At 40.6% G+C, this 21,330-nt stretch overlaps 1 protein-coding gene and 1 non-coding gene across 2 annotated transcripts; one reads left to right on the plus strand and one right to left on the minus strand.

The window, feature by feature from the left end:
• Positions 1-16: 16 nt before the first annotated feature.
• LOC115698838 (uncharacterized) lies at positions 17-3,799 on the minus strand. Its single transcript, XM_061109178.1, has 6 exons — positions 2,317-3,799; positions 2,168-2,222; positions 1,247-2,041; positions 997-1,134; positions 264-904; positions 17-177 (listed from the first exon to the last, which is right to left on the minus strand). The coding sequence occupies exons 1-6, from the start codon at positions 2,412-2,414 to the stop codon at positions 42-44; spliced, it is 1,863 nt and encodes a 620-aa protein (XP_060965161.1). The 5' UTR covers positions 2,415-3,799; the 3' UTR covers positions 17-41.
• Positions 3,800-21,223: 17,424 nt separating this feature from the next.
• On the plus strand, positions 21,224-21,330 carry LOC115721446 (small nucleolar RNA R71). The gene has a single exon (XR_004012469.2). It is a non-coding gene; the product is annotated as a small nucleolar RNA R71 (small nucleolar RNA).

The following is a 21,330-nucleotide window of genomic DNA, read 5'->3' on the forward strand; positions in this document are numbered from 1 at the left end:
TAGAAAAACTGTCAATGATCTGCAACAAAATGAAATATGATTTACACATGTACAATAAATGATACATATTTAGTTAATACTTTGACACTTACGGATCCCTCAACTTCTCGCAACGGACGCAACGATGCCATGCACCTCCTATCCACTTCAAACTTTCGAAATTTCGCAAGCACATATCTGATTCAATTGTAATCAATGTAACTGTTATTAAAAATTTCTACAAGTATATCATAATGAGAAATACGAAAATAACATTTACTTACCCCGGATCTAACGTGTTGCTAAAAATAAACTTGTAAAACCCATATTGGTTACGGGGGATCGCTTCCTTCGTCTTGAATGGCCCGACAACAGTTCTGCCCGACTCAATGAATTGCTCGTACGCCTTATCGTTGAAGTCATCCTCAATTAAAGGCACATTCTCCGACTGTGACTTCTTTGATTTGACGGGGGCTTTGCCTTTATTCCAGAAAGATGCCACTTCGAGTATATCAAAGTCCTCATCGTCGAAGGTCTTATGTGCAGCACCTTCATCTTCAACAGATTTTGTAACAGATAGTGAAGGCGTACTTACAGAATCCACCACATTTTCGTCGGATAGACCAACAACATTAGTCTTCGAACGGACAGGGGACTTCAACGGGGACTCCTCCACGGCCTGGCTGCACTCCGCCTTCTTCCCCGTTTCCGCAGCAGCATCCTCCTCCAACTCTCGGTCAATACCACCTACACCTTCTCCTTTGTCCATAAATTTCAAAGAAAATGATCTCAACTGAGACTTTAACTCATTCGAGATGTACTCCTTCAACTCGTTGATAGAGCTGACAAAGTGGTCACTGCTCTTTCTTCCTTCCGAGTCCGAGTAGTAGTTGGGCGATATTACGGGATTCGAAGTGAGCGTTATCTGTTAAACATAACAAATTTAATTTTTCAAACCCAAAATAATTAATATCAACTGAAATCACTTTACCACATTGTAACCAAAATTCGATGTACCTTGTCGCTGTTGGGACCCCCATTGTCTTTCACAAATTTGTAAGCGGACTTACATTGTTTACTACCCCAAAAATCAACGGGGAGCACTGTTCGGTCGACATATCCAAAGTTCCACTCCACGTGAGTCAAGTACACCAACTGTCACAAACAAACAATGTATTGGTAATACATTCGACTAATAAATGACAATATTATATTATAAACTGAATAAACACATTTACATAATTGAAAGATAACAAAATCAATGTACCTGGAGGAATAAGGTGCAGCCAGATACATTCTTCGTCGCCTTATTTCGGAATCTGAAAATTGAGTTCATCAGATACCTGAACCCCGCAGTCGCCCAGTTCTTGTGGCGAATGTCCCTGGTAACCCTAAGGGAGTGCAAGTACCCCGAAGTGATATCGACCCCCGTTTTCGGCGCAAGGACTGTCCCTATGACCACCAAAGAAAATTTAATGAGAAATAGGCTGTCTGCCTCAACGCACTCCAACAAAGATTTCTCCAACATTGTCAAGGACACGGTGTACTCGACAACGTTCAATATCTCCTCCAGATATCGAGTGTCACTATCACCCTCGGTGACTACAGGATCCCCTCCGTCGTCCACCCCCATAACATCTCCGAACATCGCGGCAGATAAGTGAATTTTCCTCCCATACAAATCCAGTATGCTAGTGGTTGGGTCAACATGTTTGATTAACCAACTCACTAGTCGGGTGTCAACGTATGGTGCATCCTCTCTGATGAATGATCCAAATCCAGCATTTTGGATCACATCTTTCTGCTCCAGGTTCAGGTTCTTGCAAATCCTCATTAAACGGTTGAAGGAGCATCGACCGTACACAGATGCTTCTTCACTATCAGGAGCACCCTCTTCCTCATCCACCTCCACTTTCTTCCCCTTGGCATCAGCTGCCTTTGGTTTCCTCCCCCTTGTTTGCACAGCCTTCTTAGCGGGATTAGGGTTAGGGTCATAGCTTCTCCACTCAGACTTCTCCTCGTCGGTGAAACCTTTATATTGCACTTTTAATTTGTCGGTAGCCTGTAATATGAGGCAAACTTACATCAACTACAGAGTACATGGAAAGAATCGTAAAGTACGTCAAACAACCCTAGGTCAATTACAGACAATTGATATAAAAAAATTAAGTAACAGTCGACATCAAACCTCTTTCTCAGTTAATCCCTTCTCAGCTGCTCGAAGGGCTTTGTAGTTCGCATTGCTACATATGGACATAATTTCAATCAAATATATAATAAAATAAATGTTAACCATCAATCACACGAGTAAACAACTATCCATCATTCAAAACTTACAAGAAATTTCTCCAACCAACCGCATTATCGTTCGGCTCGGGGGTGACATCCTTCTTTACGGGTTCATTTCCCCCTTTCCTTTTGCGTTTCCCAGCCATGTATGATGAACCTAACCAAATTAAAGATAAACAAATTTAAACAATAAGGACTACATATTTCAACAAATACACTATATAAAAAAAAAAATTGACCAAAACACAATGAAAATCGTGCATTGTAATCACCCAAAATCACATCAAATCAACTTAACCATTCGGCATTGGAAAAATTCAGATTTCAAACACACATTTCATGCTTCTTGCATGTTACACATTAAAGTACATTAAAATGATGTGAAACTCTTTTCAACTAAATGATTTCCAATACTCAAAAATTATACGACAACACTTCCACAACCAAAACAATGAACAAAACAACACTTAACTACTAACTCTCATAACCAAAAAGTGGTACAAACGAGTTGCTACAATTCGTGAGAACCAACAACATAAAGCACACACATGAATAGACAAAATTCCCCCAAACTTAACCAATCTAGGTACCTTGTACCTCTTAATTCATGATGAACAGAGTACAAAGCCATTTGGAAAACATTTAATATCAGAATTAACAAAACAATGCTTCACTACTAACTGTCATAACCATTTCAATAACTTTTCCAATAATTGATATACACAAAAAAACAAAACTGCCATAGTTTTTATCAATAGTGTATCTCATTAACTCATGAATCTTCTGTCTAAACCATCCAATTTTTCAAAATAAATTCATAACAATAGGAAAATACAAACTACAACTTCTAATTAAAGTACAAAAATCACTCACTACCCAACACATGACAGCCATCACCATTTCATTGTTTTCCTTTCTTTCAATTTTTTTTTGGTCAATATAGGGCAGACGAGGGCAAAACATTACGGTAAAAAAAATACACACGAGAATGACCAAACACGTGAATCCAAAACACTTTCACAATAAAATTGATTTCCGAAAACAATTATTTTTCAGCAACACTGTACATACCAATGTTTACATTGTTTTTCTTTCTTTCATTACATTCTTTCATTAAAATTGTTTCACTGCAAGGGTATAAATTAATCCAACACACTTTCACAATAAATCAACAAACAAAAAGGGTAAACACATGAATCGAATCAAAACTACTTCCTAGTACTGTGTAAAATTGGGGAACATAAAATGTACCTTCAATTTTCTGCAACCCGTGAATCAAAACTTCTTGAATAAGGAGATTTAAGGCCTGTAAAACGGATTAAAACTACTCAATAAACCAAAAATGGAACAGAAAAAAAAAATACGCAATGCAAATACACGGATTGAACACCACATCACAATTTTGACAAATACTTTACTATCCAACTTAACCCAAACTGAGAAACAAATTAAGTTTTCTTTTTCCATGAATGACAAATGCATTACTATCCAATTTACCCCAAAATGAGGAACAAATTTATGAGTGGTGATGAATGCTGCTAAGCAACACCTTAATTAATTAATAATGAAGTTGTTCTATCTGCATAACTTTGAAATTTCCACTTTTTTGACTATATATTTTACAACAAAAATTCCATTTTAATAAAAAAAAATAACAATAATATGTAAAATATAACGAAGGAGAACACATACAACGTTTTACTGTAACAACAACTTTTTTTTTTTCTGAAAACAGATTAACACCAACAAATTTCTATATAATTTTTTAGTACTTTATTGATTGAAAAATAAAAAATCACGAGGAATGGCAGTCAGGACCTCCTTCCTAACTAGTATCTAACATTATCCAAAGTAAATAACAAACAATATGCAAAAGAATGAGAAAATTACTTGTACAAACCCACCTCGTTCGGAGAAGGAGCCGGAGACAAACAAAACCAAGTGCACCAACTCTGAAAGTACTACAGTTTCCTCTCCCAAAGAAAATGTGAAGAACAAAAAAAAAATGGGAAGAAGAAGAAGAAAAATCGAAGAACAAGAAGAAAATGAGAAGAAGAAGAAGAAAATTTGAAGAAGAAAAAGAAAATAACAACTGCCCTAAAATAAACCTAACTCTTTATACCCACGAAGAAGAAGAAGGAAAGACTAATGTATTTTCAAAAATTGGTAACTGTCACGTACATCAAACGTCAATCGGTGTCAGTTTTTTTAAAAATTAATTAATTTAAAATACAAAAAACCAACCGGTTACCATTTTTCCCCCCCTAACTACCCCTACTTTAACCCCAGCCCTTAGATCAACCCCCAATTCAATCCAACGGCTACAGTACAATCAGGGATTGTATTCCCTATTTTGGCATAACGGGACCAAATCATGTCCCAATATATTTTTTTTGAAGAGATTTAAGAGTAATATATTAATTTTATGAATAATATATTATTTTAATTCCTTTTATTTTTTATTTTTAATGGACAACTTTTATAATAATATGTATTTATTAGGTTCTTTTTTATTTTAGTCAAACCAATTAATATTTTGTAGGTTTTTTTCCTTTTAATAATATACTTTGTGGATTAGATTTGCATAGTGAGTTATTTTGTTTAGTTCTTGTATAGCCATTTATAGTAGCTAATTTGTATCTTGATTGGAGGTTAGTAGTGCTATTTTTGGTGGAAGGTTGTGCCTTTGTTTGGTGGCTATTTTTTGTTTTATAATTTAAAACTCAATTTAATTTTTAGGTACGAATAGATTTTTTAAAATAATTTTAGGTTTGATGACTACGCTGGTTGTTTGTACTATTTTTTTATGGTTTTCATGCCTTCAATGGTTTTTGTCTCAATTTTTATGACTTGTCCCTAATTTTGTAAGGTAGATTTGTGATATGGTCAATGGGTACGAGAAGTGTTTCATTTTATATTCATGATTTCTACAAACGACTTTTCAAATCCGACAGATTAGTTTTTCAAGTCTTGACATTATAATATGGATTGTTTTACCATTTTTATTCACATTAACTATTTTTTTCATTAAATTATGTGGTAATAGAGTTTTATTTATTGTTAATTTGTAGGTCAGTTTTGAGGAAGGCCGACTGTTGTAGAGATTTTACCGATAAATTTATTTTAAATATTGTTATAGTGAGATTTCTCTCACCTAGAAACTCGAGACCAGACTCCTATTTAAAGGACACGTGTATTCAGATTTCCAATGAAAGCTGAAATGTCCATGAGAGACTCCTCGATGTTTAAACCTCGCCCAGGATAAAGCCAGCGAGATACTGCGAGTACGACCTAAGTCGGATCGCATAACCGTAGTTCGTATTATGCAGGGCAGACCCACTCGCATGTGCCAGGACATATGCGAATATCCCCTCTATACTTATGCGAGAACATAGAGACCAACTCTCTATGGTGCGATTTGGTCCCAACGACCCAATAGCCCTGATAAGCCGATATAGATTCGCATGTCTAGATTCTACCAGCTCGACATGCGATGTCTACAAGAGACAATTACCTAAGGGTACGACACGTTCCAAAAATACTGATGACCCTGCGAGCTCAACAAAGGAACATGAACAGTCAACTCGCAGAGGCGGAAGACGCATACGTTGATGGACTTAGTAACTGTCGTTCATTTATTAATGTTAACGTTGCTTGGGCTTAATTATTGCAATTCAATATGTAAATAATGGATTAACAATGAATGTGATCCTTGTGTAACCGATTGGACACCTGCTTTGTATATAAAGGGGTGGTCCACCATGAAATGGCACCTACGAATCCCTTGCTACAGTGGACTAAGCAGATCATAATCTGACTGAACCACTATAATTCTCTGTCTTATTGTTATTTTCCAGCTTTTGTTGATTGTTTTCCCATTCCCAGTCGAGTACTCGCCATTCTAGGTTGAATACTCGCACTTGTCATTACACATAAAATTCTCTTTGATATTAACAAAATAATATAATTTGGTGTTGCGAAATTCACTCGACAACATTTGGCGCCGTCTGTGGGAATAATCGACTAAGATTTCATTCATCTCAAAGAACAATATCATCATGGCTGGAAATCACGCCAACGGAGGAGCTAACAACGGGTCCATCAACATTGGGATGATGAACGTACCATTATCTGGAGCTGGAGCGCCACCTGTAGACGTCATTAACGGCGGAGTAGGGAGAAGCAATATCAGACCTCTCAACCTATTCCCAGAAACGACTAACCCTCAAGTCGGGGACACATCCACGCCACCAGCAACCATGAATTTTCCCCCTGTCACTCCGGCAGTGGTATCCGAGGGAATGATCCAGCTCACCACTGATCAGTATGCTGTGATTCAGGATCAACTGCGCGCGCTACAGGCCGAAGTAGATGGACAAAGCCGAGCCCGATGCCTTCCTCGAGTTCCTGCTATTCGCACCGATAACCCTCAGGTAACGACTTCTAGACGTCATACTAACCGTGTACGCAGGGAACGGAAACCAACCCTGAAGGTTTGGACCTGAACCATCCAATGTCGAGGGATCAATCCGCAAGGTATCCAAACCAAAGCACACAAGTTGATGAAGACCCTGAACGCCGTAATCCTCGCAGTCGACCATCAAGAGACAACGACGCAGAGTCAGCCTCTTCGTCATTGCATGGTCGCACTCCAAGCAGGTACACAAGGTCTGGCTCTGTGCAGACACAACAGGGAGGACATTATCAGGTACATCGAGGTGATCTGCGTGATCACCTCAACACAGTTTTCAAGGCACGCTCTCGCGTCCCACATAATACTGAGACACTCCGTGATCCCCATGCGGACGATTAGGGTGCCAATACTTATAATAACCCGCCTACCGCGCCGATCGCGACCACTGGGATCAATGTCCCAGCAAATCTCGCCGCAGTAGTTGCGACTCCCGCAGTCGTAGCAGCCCCGGCTCCTGCGACTGGAGGGATTGACCAAAGCATGCTTCTGCAGGCTTTGAAAATGCTCGAGCAGCAACGAAAGCCTATATATAAGTTGCATGGTACCTCGCCTTTCACTACAGAAGTGCGACAGGCTCAACTTCCAAAAGGGTTTCGTCTATCCGAATCCCTCAAATATAAAGGTACTTCTAACCCGATAGATTATCTTGAAAAATTTAATACTATAATGGAAGTGGATCAGGTACCACAGCTCGCAAAGTGCCGCATTCTTGCGGCAACACTCGAGGAAAATGCCCATGATTGGTTTACCCAATTACCTGAGGCATCGATATCGACGTGGGAAACCTTCGTCGACTTATTCCTCACACATTTTCAGGCCACAATGACGTATAGGCCACCTTATACGACTTTGGCCAACACCAAACAAGAACCTGGTGAGTCTTTACAAGACTATTTTAAATGCTTTAATGCAGAAGTAACAAAGGTCGAGAAGGCTCCCGAGTCTTCGCTTGTTTGCATGCTGATAACAGGTATCTTGCCGAGGACCGACTTTTGGAAGGAGTTACAAGCTCGAAGGCCCGAATCCTTAGTTGAATTCTTCTCCATGGCCGAACCTCACAAGAGAATCGAGAATTCTCTAGCGGAGTTAGAGAAGGGAAAGGACAAACGCCGGTCACCTATACCGCGTTTACGATCTCGCAGTCCACGAGGGAAGAACTCCAGGGGTCGAAGCCCAAGAAGACGCAGCCCGCGGAGACAGCGAAGTCCGAAGTTGGCCAAGTCTCCTCCAAAGAAGGAATCCTCGCCGAAAAGGAAAGGTGGACCTCGCTTCGTCAACTATACTGAACTCGCAGTCCCCCGAGACCATATCTACGCAATCGAAGAAAGAAACGGAGTCTTCAAGAAGCCGCCCCCCATCAGGGGAAATCGCGACAGGAGAGACCCTAAAAAATTCTGTAAGTACCACAAGGATATTGGTCACACTACCTTAGAATGTTGGGTCTTGCAGGATGAAATCGAGGAGCTAATATGGAGAGGGAAATTCGACAAGTATAAGAAGAGCGAGGAAAGTCGTCCCCAAGCAGATGACAAAGGAGAAAGCCAGAATGCGAGTGGCTCCAGAACACCTCGCAACATCCTAACTATAATTGGAGGACCTCATATCGCAGGGGACTCTCGCAAGTCACAAGAGCGATATGCCAGAGAAGCCACGGAAAAGCCGCTTACCAATGTGAATAATCTTAGTGAGCGGCCCGAGAAGTTGTTTAAGAAGGAATGCGACGACGTCACCTTTATGGAGAGTGATGCGAGATGGGTCCATCACCCGCATTCCGATGCACTAGTCATAGTCACCAATATTGGCGGGAATAATGTCCATCGCATACTCGTCGACAATGGGAGTTTAGTGAATCTGCTGAATTTCCAAGCATTCAAACAAATGGGGTTGCAGGAGAAGGATCTGCGACCTATGACGTCGAGCATTTATGGTTTTTCGGGAGACGTCATAACAATAAAAGGAATGATCAAACTCCCAATCACTTTGGGAACTGCCCCAAAGGATGTGCCCAAGTCAATGGCAAGATTTCGCAAGAATCGACTGCGCACTCGCCGTATAACGCCGTAATTGGTCGACCAATCCTGAAAGAGATGAAGATCATAACCTCGATCTATCATCTGACAATGAAGTTCCCTACTCTCGCTGGAGTAGGTTTTGTGCGGGGAGTCCAATCAGAATCACGGGAATGCTACAACGCAGCAGTTAAACTCGTAGAGAAAAGGACGGTAAATGTTATCTACCTTTTGGAGGCACCACCTCCTCGCCAGGAGATCCTCAGAATCGAGGAGGTGTCACACATAGATGAACCAGACTTGGATCCAAGAATCCTCGATCACACCGCCGCAGCCCAAGTCGCGGAAGACACAATTGAGGTAACTATAGATCCTGTAGATAATAATAAAGTTTTAAAAATTAGTTCTAAATTAAATTTTCAGCTGGGAGAACAATTAACGACCTTTTTAAAGCAAAATCTTGATGTTTTTGCTTGGAAACACTCAGATATGGTCGGGATATCTCCGCAAGTCATGTGTCATCGCTTGAACATTGACCCCGAGGTGCGAGGTGTCCGACAAAAGTGCCGCAAAATGGACCCCGCGAGGTACCAAGCGCTAAAAGAAAAAGTCGACCGCCTCCTTGCCTGCGGCTTTATACGGGAGTCGTATTACCCCAACTGGTTAGCGAACCCCGTACTCGTGCCAAAGCCTAATGGCTCATGGCGCACATGTGTTGACTTTACAGATCTAAACAAAGCCTGTCCCAAAGACAGCTTTCCCCTTCCTAGCATTGACCAGCTTGTTGATGCCACTGCAGGTCACGAACTCTTGAGTTTCATGGACGCATACTCGGGATATAATCAAATCCCGATGTATGAACCAGACCAGGAGCATACCTCGTTCATTACTGATCGAGGACTATACTGTTACAAAGTAATGCCTTTTGGTTTAATAAACGCAGGTGCGACTTATCAAAGGCTGGTGAACATGATGTTCGCAGATCTCATTGGAAAAACCATGGAGGTATATGTTGATGATATGCTCGTAAAATCTCAACATGCGAAGGATCATATTGCCCACTTACAGACCATGTTCGATATATTACGACAGTATAAGATGCGGTTAAACCCTCTGAAATGTGTCTTTGGAGTTGGCTTTGGGAAATTCCTTGGGTTCATGGTTAATCAGCGAGGAATAGAAGCCAATCCGGCGAAGATCAGGGCATTGGTGGAAATGCCATCACCAACCAAGCCAAAGGAGGTTCAAAGCCTCACAGGTAAAGTCGCAGCTTTAAACCGCTTTATATCCAGATCTTCTGATAAGTGCAAGGAGTTTTTTCAGATCTTGGAAGGCAACAAAAAGTTCCATTGGACCGAAAAGTGCGAGCAGGCCTTTCAAACTTTAAAAATACACTTGGGGCAACCTCCGATCTTGTCAAAGCCATTGACCAGTGAAATCCTATCCATCTATTTAGCTGTTTTGGAATATGCGATTAGTTCGGTACTAATACGCGAGGACCAAGGACGTGAATACCCAGTGTATTATGTCAGTAAGTGATTACTGGATGCCGAGACGCGTTATCCCCAAATGGAGAAGTTGGCTTTTGCCTTGATAATATCATCAAGAAAATTGCGACCTTATTTCCAGGCCCACAGCATTGAAGTTTTGACGAACTACCCCTTAAGACAAGTTCTGGCAAAACCAGAAGCATCGGGGAGATTGTTAAAATGGGCGATGGAGTTGAGTCAGTTCGACATCAAGTATAAACCAAGAACTGCGATCAAGGGGCAAGCCTTGGCAGATTTTATACTTGAATTTCCTAGCACCGAGGTAGCACTCATAGAAGACAGAAGCGACATTATTATAACAAATAGAGAGACATGGACATTGTACGTCGATGGAGCCTCAAATAGTGAAGGTTCCGGTAGTGGGATCCTGTTAATTAGTCCTAATAATTTCAAGGTACACGCTGCTTTACGTTTTGAATTTTCTGCATCTAACAATGAAGCCGAATATGAAGCATTAATCGCAGGATTGAAACTCGCTCTCGAGATGAAAATCGAGTATCTTCAGGCTTTCAGCGACTCCCAAATCGTGGTATGCTAGGTGAGTGGAGAATATCTGGCAAGAGGCGGGAGATTGGTTAAATATTTAGCCATTGTCTGCGAAATAATGCAGAAGTTCAAAAAAGTAGTCGTGTCTCGAGTACCGCGTGCTCAAAATTCACACGCAGACGCACTGGCCCGTTTGGCCTCAACTAGAGAAGCCGAATTGCTCGATGTGATTCCGGTAGACGTATTGGCTCACCCAACTATAAATCAAGAAGTGATCATGGAAATAGATACTGTTCAGGAGATCACCTGGATGACTCCTATCCTCGCATATCTGGAAAAAGGGCTCTTGCCTGATGACAAAATTGAAGCAAGAAAGTTGCGACAGCGAGCCGCCCGTTATGTAATATATGACCAAAGGTTGTATCGAAGAAGTTTTAGTCAACCTCTTCTCAAATGCATCAGCGGAGAGGATTGTGGTTATATACTTCGTGAGGTACACGGGGGGATTTGTGGCAATCATACCGGAGGTAACTCCCTTGCATTGAAAATCATGCGGCAAGGGTATTACTGGCCAACCTTGCGACAAGATGCTCTCGCGTTTGCGAAGAAGTGTGACAAGTGCCAGCGAATAGCCACATATACCCACCAACCTCCAAGTAACCTCCATTCTATCACAAGTCCATGGCCCTTTGTAATATGGGGGATTGACTTAATCGGCGAGTTACCTAAAGGGAAAGGTGGAGTCAAGTATGCGGTAGTCGCGGTAGATTACTTCACGAAGTGGGCCGAAGCCAAAACACTCGCAACCATCACAGCAACAAAATTGTGCGAGTTTGTCTATACCTCCATCATTTGTCGCTTTGGCATTCCATACAAACTCATCTCAGACAATGGAAGACAGTTTGATTGCAAAGAGATGCGACAACTATGCGACGATTTGGGAATCAAAAAGGCATTCTCCGCGGTTGCTTACCCGCAGAGCAATGGACAGACTGAAGTTGTTAATAAAATAATCAAGCACACCATTAAAGGGAAACTAGAAGATCGCAAAGGGGCTTGGCCAGACGAGTTACCGCAAGTCCTATGGTCTTATAATACAACTTCTCAATCTACAACTGGCGAAACACCCTTCTCACTTTCTTACGGGTGCGAGGCCATGTTGCCAGTTGAGATTGGGGTAGGTTCCTGTTACGAAAATTCTGTTTATTACGCAAGTGTACGTATCAAGTAGTATCTCACGCAAGTGAGGTCGAACCACAGGGAATTGGATTAAGTACTACTAAATTATCCTTATGATTCTATTTGGTAAAATAATAAGTTTGCAATTTAAAAATAAAGAACTCAGAAATTAAAGGGAATATAAACGAAGATTAATCAAGATGAGAGATTAGGGAGGTGAATCCTGTTGATAAGTTACCTATGTTAATGCCTAATTGCTATCCTTATCTCAATGTGAAAGACAGATTATAAATTAACCTAACTCTTTTCAGATCTTTTAGGTTCTAAATAATATGTTCTCTAATTAACTTCTTAATTAGATCAACACAAAATCAGCATTAAGCAATAATCTATTAGTCACTAGGCTATGTAAATACTTTCGTTTTACATCAAAACCTAGACTATCCAAATTTTAGCATTCCTAATTCTCACTTTTCAGATTTCGAATTAGGATCATAGAGCATGTAAAAGGTGATCAAGCTTACACATGAAATTAAACACAAATAAAGATAGTATTCACACATAAGATGAAGGAATGGCAATTATTTATTAACTAGGCATAAACTTAAACAACAATCATCATCCTCCCTTATTGGGAAATTTAGTTCATAATAACTCTAAAAACATCCATGATTAATTCAGAAATAAAAACAAACATAAAGATGAATAAAAAGGGTAAAAGAAAGAAACTAGAAGGTGGTATCGCTCCGGGTCTTCAAGATAGCTTCCTCTCCACTTTGCCTCCACTATTAGGTCTGTTTTTGCTTCCATCTGACCTTAAATGTCGTATTCCTTATATAGGGATGAGTGGTGAGCCTCCAATTGAGTGAAAAATCAAAATTAGGTCAAATCTGCGATTTCCGTACATAGTCGCGACTAGCATTTAAGCTGGTCGCGACTACAGGCAAAACTCGAAAAACCGAGTTTCTGCCTATCTTACGAAGTCGCGACCAGGGTCGCGACCAGGAAAAAGGGTCGCGACCTGGCTCTCTGGAGGTCGCGACTACTGATGCTTCAGGAACCGAATTTTCCAATTTTTTCCAAGTTTGTCCCAGTTTTTCGCCATTTGACTGAATTCGAACTTTAACACCCCGGGAACCTGAAATAATGAAAATCAAGCGTAAAACTGCTCCAAAAGACATCAATAGACGAGATAATGCTAACTTTAAAGACCCGAAATATAGGTTAATTATAACCTAACAAATTCCCCCAAACTAGATTCTTACTCGCCCCCGAGTAAGATAAAAAAAAACTAACTACGCTATCAGATAATCACTACACTGCTGACTCATGCTCTGTTTTCTTCCTTGCATAAACTAGAATTTTGATCTTACTAACTCTAACAATTAACTCGGATGCTCAATTATAATCACTATGTACAACTGCAACAATCTACTCAAATGTGAAACATTGTTATAAGAGTTTTACTCTTTCCATTAATTCCACAATCCGATAACTCATAAGCTTGCATGTTTACCTTTCTCCACTAATGTTGACAGTATTCTTTGGAATCATTAGGTCTTTTCAAGGTTTAGGTGATATGGCTCAGATATTCAGGGATAGGCAAAAAAAAACAATTTTGGCTCAAAATATCATAAGCGCACAAACAGAACCCACAAGCTTCTTACTTTTCTTTTTCAATACCCCATAGTATTCCCACATCTACCAAGACTGAGAGAAGATATATTTACTATTTTCCAACATCACTGAAATCATATACTTTATTAATTTTTTTTTTTTTTTGAACACATATTTTTACTTTTTCATTGTGTTTTTTTTTCATATTTTTTTTCAGTGACATTGAATTACACAATTTTTTCTCTTCTCAATCTTACAAGTTTTTCTCCCTCTCACTATTTCCTCACACTAAATGTTTCTCCTCCCCCAAACTAATCATGTAGCTTATGATATCATTGATAATCATGGTGAGAATAAAAATTAATAGTGTGGTTGCAACATTTCAGATCAGTGGGTGAAAACACAACAGGTTAAGGCTCAAAAGGGTAACTAGGGATATACATTATGGTAGGCTTGAAAGGCTCAAACTATCCAACAAATGCCTAAGTCATATTCCAATTGAACACTATCAAGGATTTCGCCTCAAAAGAATAAACATGCAAGTTCTAAGCTATCCTGTCAATCTTACCACAAACCATAGTAAAACAGTTATAACAATTTTCACAAATTGAGTACTTGCAGAAAAACACAGGTTTCTAAGCATCCAAACTAATCCAAAGAGTTAACAAAATCAAGCACACAGTTATTTTACAGTTTCAGATCACATCACACTAATCAGCAGTATACAACTATCATCAAGCTTATTGCCATTCCTTAACTAAAACAAAAAACTAAAATAGAAAATTAAAATGCAGAAATTAAAGTGCAGAATTTAAAAAAAAAAAAAAAAATTCTTAAGCCTCTCCCCCCAAACTAAATATTACATTGTCCCCAATGTATACAGTAAAATGCAGAGAGAAGAAACTTACCTGAGACCCTTTCAGAAAGGGTTGGGTGGTGGCGGCTGGTCATAGGGATAGAACCGAGGAGGTTGTGCCAAGTAGTTCGGGTCATCAATCCCAATGTTCATTCTGTTGATGAGAGAGTTGAGTTGCTGAACTTGTCCCTCATCATAGATACTCCTCTGCACCATGTATTGTTGCATGTGGTTGTTCTGCTGAATTATGTAACTCAGCTGTGCATGAGTGTATTGTGTTGTAGGATCGATGGGCCCAGGCAATTGAAGTGTTTGCTCCTCTTCTTCTTCTTCAACACTAGGCTCACGTTGCCGCCTACGCCCTTGCGGTGCATCAGGTGGTGGCTGCCCATAGGGGTGTGGCTCTTTCAGCCTGTTGACAAAGGCGATGTCCATCTTAGAAAGTGGCAACACCGTGTTGTCAAACTCTAACTGGGGAACTTCATATGCCCCGCAGAGTTCTGTGATAACCCCTGCCAAACCGAAACCACCTCCCGTGGCTCCTTGCACGATTTGGTCAATGCTCTGCCGTATGACTTGTCCAATGTTAATGTTGTACCCTTTCATTATGGCGTACACATATTTAAGGCGATCCATTTGGACATCGGAAAAATGCTTGTTGGGCACTAACCGAGCACTCACAAAGTACAGCCATGTTTTTGCCACCGGGTTAAGCTCACACCGGTACAGAATATTGGGCGACCCCTCGGTACCATCATTGTCATGGAACCTCAACCTAGGAAATCCCACTGTCTCCGCGACATCCACCATATCAAATTGCTCTTCCTCCTCAATAATTCGGAGGCGTTGTTCTTCCCTAGTGTAATCTGGGACAGAGAACATCACATTGAATGCGTCAGCAGTGGCGGGAACTTTCTTTCCACGAACCTTCACTTCCCCATTTCGGCGGTCGGGCCAATTCGCAAGGAATTCACAGGCCATAGTAACGTTAGCCCGACCCCGAGTATCCACAAAACTTCCCCACTTCATTCTTTCAATTTGCGCTCTGATCGTCTCAAAACGAGGTTGGCGCCTCAATGGATTTTCCGGGAATTCAATACCCCTATCTTCAATATAGGCTCTATTCTTCAACCTTACGAAGCGATTGTGAGCCTCGATACTACCAAAGCGGGTTCTATCAAAACCCGTTGGTGGTGGGTTCGAAGACGAACCTTCTTCAACATTCCTTGTCCTCTTTGGTGCCATTTTTTCTCTTTTCTTTTTTTTTTCTCTTTTTTTTTTCTGAAACTTTTTTTTTTTTCTAAGAAAAATTGGGCAGCACCTCCCCTTAAATTTCTTCTATCCCAAAAATACAAAATTCACTCAATCAATGTTCCTAACCACTCAATACCACAATACAATAATAATAAACCCACTATCATCAATATTTTTTTACACCACACACAATTATATCACTCAAAATCTCAAAATAATTAATCAAATTTTTGAAAGAATGAAGAAAGTGATACTTACAATACCCGAAAACGCTTTACTCCACCTCCATTGTTGAATGTTCTTGAAAGCTTGAGGTTGAGGGTGACAACAATGGTGATTTTTTTTTTGTTTTTTTGAATTTGGGTATTCTTTGGTGTGGGTTTTTATGATATGTGTAGATTGTTGAGTGAAATTGGGTTTTTGATTAGATTGGGTTTAAGAAAATTGAGAAAAGATGAAAAGAATGAAGATTGAAGATGAAAAATTGAATTTTTGAGAGGAAAATAGGGTAGGGTCGGCTGAGAGGATTTGAAATTTGAATTTGGTTTGTGTAGGGTTGAATGAGGGGGAAAGTGTGAATTTATAGAATTTTTCGTCAGCAAGTCGCGACTTGGCCAAAGGCTAGTCGCGACTAGCTAACGAGGAAAATTCAGGCCTTTCTGGAAAATCAGCAAGTCGCGACTGAGGTCGCGACTTGAGAAATAGGTCGCGACTAGGCTTAATGCTAGTCGCGACTTCTGGGTTCAGGTCGAAAAATATTTTTTTTTTCACGCTTTTCACGATTCAATTAAAAGCAATAATGTCTGGTACTAAACTAAAAATTGAAAATACTAACAAAACAATCAAAACAAAATAATACTTGGGCTGCCTCCCAGAAGCGCTGTGTTTATCGTCATGCAGCTAGACGCTGAGCCTTGCACTTCAAAGTGGCGCCAGGATCATGGCGGACTTGGCTTGGTCAAACTGACCTCCCAAGTAGAGCTTTAACCTTTGTCCATTGACTTTGAAAGTTGTTGGACTTTCACCTTTTAACTCCACCGCTCCATAAGGAAACACCTTGACCACCGTAAATGGTCCCGACCATCTTGATTTCAGCTTTCCAGGAAACAGTTTCAGCCTTGAATTGAAGAGTAGCACTTGCTGTCCTGGTTGAAACTCTTTCCGTATTAGACCTTGATCGTGCCACTTTTTAGTTCTCTCTTTGTATATCTTTGCGTTTTCATAGGCTTCGTTCCGAAACTCATCTAGCTCATTCAGCTGTAACAGTCTTTTCTCCCCTGCAGCTTTTAGTTCCATGTTAAGAGTCTTCATGGCCCAAAAAGCTCTATGCTCTAACTCCACCGGTAAATGACAAGCCTTTCCAAACACCAACCGATATGGGGACATGCCAATCGGTGTTTTGAAAGCTGTTCTGTATGCCCACAGTGCGTCATCCAACTTCCTTGACCAATCTTTCCTTGATCTTTGCACTGTTTTCTCCAGAATCATCTTAATCTCTCGGTTAGAGATTTCAGCTTGGCCATTACTTTGGGGATGGTATGGTAAAGCAGTTCGATGTCGAACACCATATCTTGAGAGGAGTGCTTCAAACTGCTTGTTACAGAAGTGGCTCCCTTCATCGCTTACTATTGCTCGAGGAGTACCAAACCGAGTAAAAATGTTCTTTTGTAAGAAGCGGAGAACTGTCTTTCCATCATTTTGAGGTGTAGCTGAAGCTTCGACCCATTTGGACACATAATCAACAACCAAAAGAATGTACTGATTGCTAAAGGATGAAGGAAAAGGACCCATAAAGTCTATTCCCCATACATCAAACAATTCAACTTCTAAAATTCCTGTTAAAGGCATCTCGTTTCTTCTTGAGATATTACCTGTTCGTTGACAACGATCACATGCCTTTACAAAAGTAGTAGCATCCTTGAATAGCGTTGGCCAAAAGAATCCACATTGCAACACCTTTGCAGCTGTTCTATTTCCACTAAAATGTCCCCCACATGGTAAAGCATGACAATGATTTAGGATAGAATACATCTCCTCTTCAGGAACACATCTCCTTATGATCTGATCGGCGCAGTGCTTGTAGAGGATTGGTTCTTCCCAATAGTAATGCTTCACCTCAGAAAAGAATTTCTTCAATTGTTGACGCGAAAGCTCGGGTGGAGTTATTTTTGCAGCCAAGAAATTAACATAGTCAGCGTACCAAGGTACCATCAGGTTTTCCCTCACACTAAAGAGTTGTTCATCAGGAAATTGCTCATTTATTTGTACCTCCTTTGTATTCTGACTCTCTTGCAGCTCTAATCTTGACAAATGGTCTGCTACCAGGTTCTCGGTGCCCTTTTTATCTTTTATCTCTAAGTCAAACTCTTGAAGTAAGAGTACCCACCGAATCAGTCTTGGTTTCGCATCCTTCTTGGTCATAAGGTATTTGATTGCTGAATGATCTGTGTAAACAATTACCTTATTTCCAATTAGGTAAGGTCGAAATTTGTCACAAGCAAACACTATTGCCAGCATTTCTTTCTCTGTAGTGGCGTAGTTTAATTGAGCGTCATTCAGAGTTCTGCTAGCATAGTAGATTGTGTGGAATACTCTGTCAACTCTTTGACCCAGAACCGCTCCAATGGCATAGTCACTAGCATCACACATCAACTCAAACGGCAGTTCCCAATTTGGTGAAGTTACTATCGGTGCTGTAATCAATTTCTCCTTTAAAATCTTGAAAGCTTTTAAACAATCTTCTCCGAACTCAAATGGAACTCCATTTACAAGTAAGCTCGATAAAGGTTTTGAGATTTTAGAGAAGTCCTTGATAAATCTGCGGTAGAAGCCAGCATGTCCCAGGAAACTCCTCACTCCTTTTACAGAAACTGGAGGTGGCAAATTTTCTATTGTTGAGACCTTTGCCTTATCCACCTCAATTCCTGCTTTTGAAATTTTGTGCCCAAGAACAATTCCTTCTGTTACCATAAAGTGACACTTCTCCCAGTTTAACACCAAGTTAGACTTCTCGCACCTTGTTAGTACTTTTTCCAGGTTTTCCAAACAATGATCAAAGGAAGAACCAAACACTGAGAAATCATCCATAAAAATTTCAATACAAGATTCAATCAAATCTGAAAAGATAGCCATCATACACCTTTGAAAAGTGGCAGGGGCGTTGCACAAGCCGAAGGGCATTCTTCTGAAAGCAAAGGTACCATAGGGACATGTGAAAGTAGTCTTCTCCTGATCTTCAGGTGCTATGGCTATCTGGTGGTATCCAGAATATCCATCAAGAAAACAGTAATATTCTTGCCCTGCTAATCTGTCTAGCATTTGATCAATGAAGGGCAAAGGGAAGTGATCTTTTCTTGTTGCTTTGTTGAGTTTCCTATAATCGATGCAGATCCTCCAACCGGTGACTGTTCTTGTAGGAATCAACTCATTCTTTTCATTCTTGATCACCGTCATTCCACCTTTCTTCGGGACCACTTGCACCGGACTAACCCACTTACTATCTGAAATAGGATAAGCAACTCCAGCATCCAACCACTTAACTACTTCTTTTCTGACTACTTCTTTCATGGGTGGATTGAGTCTTCTTTGAGCATCAATAGTTGGTTTGGCGTTGTCTTCCATGAGAATTCGATGCATCACTGTTGAAGGACTGATTCCTTTAACATCTCCTAGTGTCCAAGCGATGGCCTTGTTATGAGCTCGAAGTACCCTCAAAAGTCTATCAGTTTCCACATCAGAGAGAGAAGCTGAAACAATAACTGGCAGCTTTTTATCTTGACCCAAAAACTCATACCTCAAGTGACTAGGAAGCACCTTCAATTCAAGTTCTGGGGGCTTTTCAGTAGATGGCTTCAGCTCTTTTGGAACCGCTCCCAATTCCTCAAAGTATCTTCTGTTCAAAGGCCCATAGGAATCGAGCCACTTCACATACCCCATGACCTCTTGTCCTTCTTGCTCCGTCAATTCATCTTCAGTTAGACTTAGTTCAAGAGGATCATCTAGCAGCTTTTTCTCACTCACCATTTCATCAATCAAATCAATAAAGAAGCAGTTATCACTTGCCTTTGGGTACGTCATAGCCTTTAGCACATTAAAGACCACTTCTTCTCCTTGGACTCTCAGCTTTAATTCACCTTTCTGAACATCGATTAAGGCTTGGCCAGTTGCCAAGAATGGTCTCCCAAGAATAATTGGGACATTGCTATCTTCTTCCATATCCAAAACGATGAAATCAGCTGGAAAGATGAACTTATCAACCTTAACTAACACATCCTCAATGACTCCTCTAGGATGGGCTAGTGATCGGTCCGCCAATTGGAGAGTTACTGTTGTTGGCTTTGCTTCACCCAACTGCAGTCTTTTAAACACCGATAGAGGCATCAAGTTAATGCTAGCTCCCAAGTCACAAAGTGCATTTATTCCCTCAATTTTTCCTATAGTACAAGGAATAGTGAAACTCCCTGGATCTCTGAGTTTAGGAGGGAGTTTCTTCTGTAGGATGGCACTGCACTCTTCAGTTAGAGCCACTGTCTCATAGTCCTCCATCTTTCTCTTCTTTGACAGGATTTCCTTCATAAACTTCACATAACTTGGCATCTGCTCTAAAGCTTCAGCAAAGGGAATGTTAATGTGAAGTCTTTTGAACACTTCCAGGAATTTGGTGAACTGCTTGTCTAGACTTGACTTTCTGAGCCTCTGAGGATAGGGTATTTTCACATGGTGATCTATATTAGTTGGTGGAGACTGGCTCGTAGGCCGTGGTTGACTATCAGTAGTCTTCGTTGGAGTGGGTGTTGGGGTCGACATCGGTTGCTCTTCATTCTCCTTTTCTCCATTCACTAGTTGTGGCAATTCAGGACCATCATAATTTTCCTTGGGGTTTACTTCAGTTGTGCTAGGCAAATTCCCTTGAGGACGGGTTGCTACTTGAGTTGCTAGTTGGCCCATCTGTGTCTGCAGGTCTTTGATTGAAGATCTAGTTTCAGTCATGAATTGAAGCAGTAAATCTGTCTGCAAACTAGAATTTCCACCAGAGGTTTGTTGCTGATTAAACTGTTGATTCTGATTCTGGTTCTGATTTCGTTGCTGATAGAACCCACTGTTTCTTCGGTTGTTACCCTGGTTGAACCCATAGTTGTTGTTGTTGTTCTGTGAATAGTTTCCAATGGCTTTAGCTTCATCCATTGGCAAATCATCCACATCAGCTTGGCATTCTGAAAAGTGATGGCTTCCCCCACATAACTCACACACAACTTGGGCTTGTTTAGCTTGCCCTTCAATTATCTTTGTCAATGCCTCAACCTGTGCTGTCAACTTGGTGATGGCATCGACCTCTAACACACCAGCTACCTTCTTTGATTGACTCCTCTCAGTTGGCCACTGTTGATTGTTTAGAGCCATCTCCTCTAATAGATCATAAGCCTCATTAGCACTCTTCCTCATAAAGGCTCCTCCAGCTGCAGCATCTATTAAAGTTCTTGTATTTCCTACCAACCCATTGTAGAAGTTGTGGACCAGCATCCACTTCTCTATACCATGGTGAGGGCACTTTCTGATCAGATCTTTAAACCTCTCCCAAGCCTCATGGAGAGATTCATTATCTTGTTGGCAGAAGTTATTAATTTCTCCTCTCAGCTT

Source organism: Cannabis sativa, chromosome 2 (genome assembly GCF_029168945.1).
Source record: "Cannabis sativa cultivar Pink pepper isolate KNU-18-1 chromosome 2, ASM2916894v1, whole genome shotgun sequence".
NCBI lineage: Eukaryota > Viridiplantae > Streptophyta > Magnoliopsida > Rosales > Cannabaceae > Cannabis > Cannabis sativa.

Bases quoted from the DNA above. Each gene is read 5' to 3' on its own strand.
- LOC115698838 (XM_061109178.1), bottom strand. From the start codon at position 2,414: ATGGCTGGGAAACGCAAAAGGAAAGGGGGAAATGAACCCGTAAAGAAG. The intron at 2,042-2,167 runs GTTTGATGTCGA...CTCATATTACAG, and splicing joins AGGGATTAACTGAGAAAGAG to GCTACCGACAAATTAAAAGT. The intron at 178-263 runs GTAAGTAAATGT...CAATTGAATCAG, and splicing joins AGCAACACGTTAGATCCGGG to ATATGTGCTTGCGAAATTTC.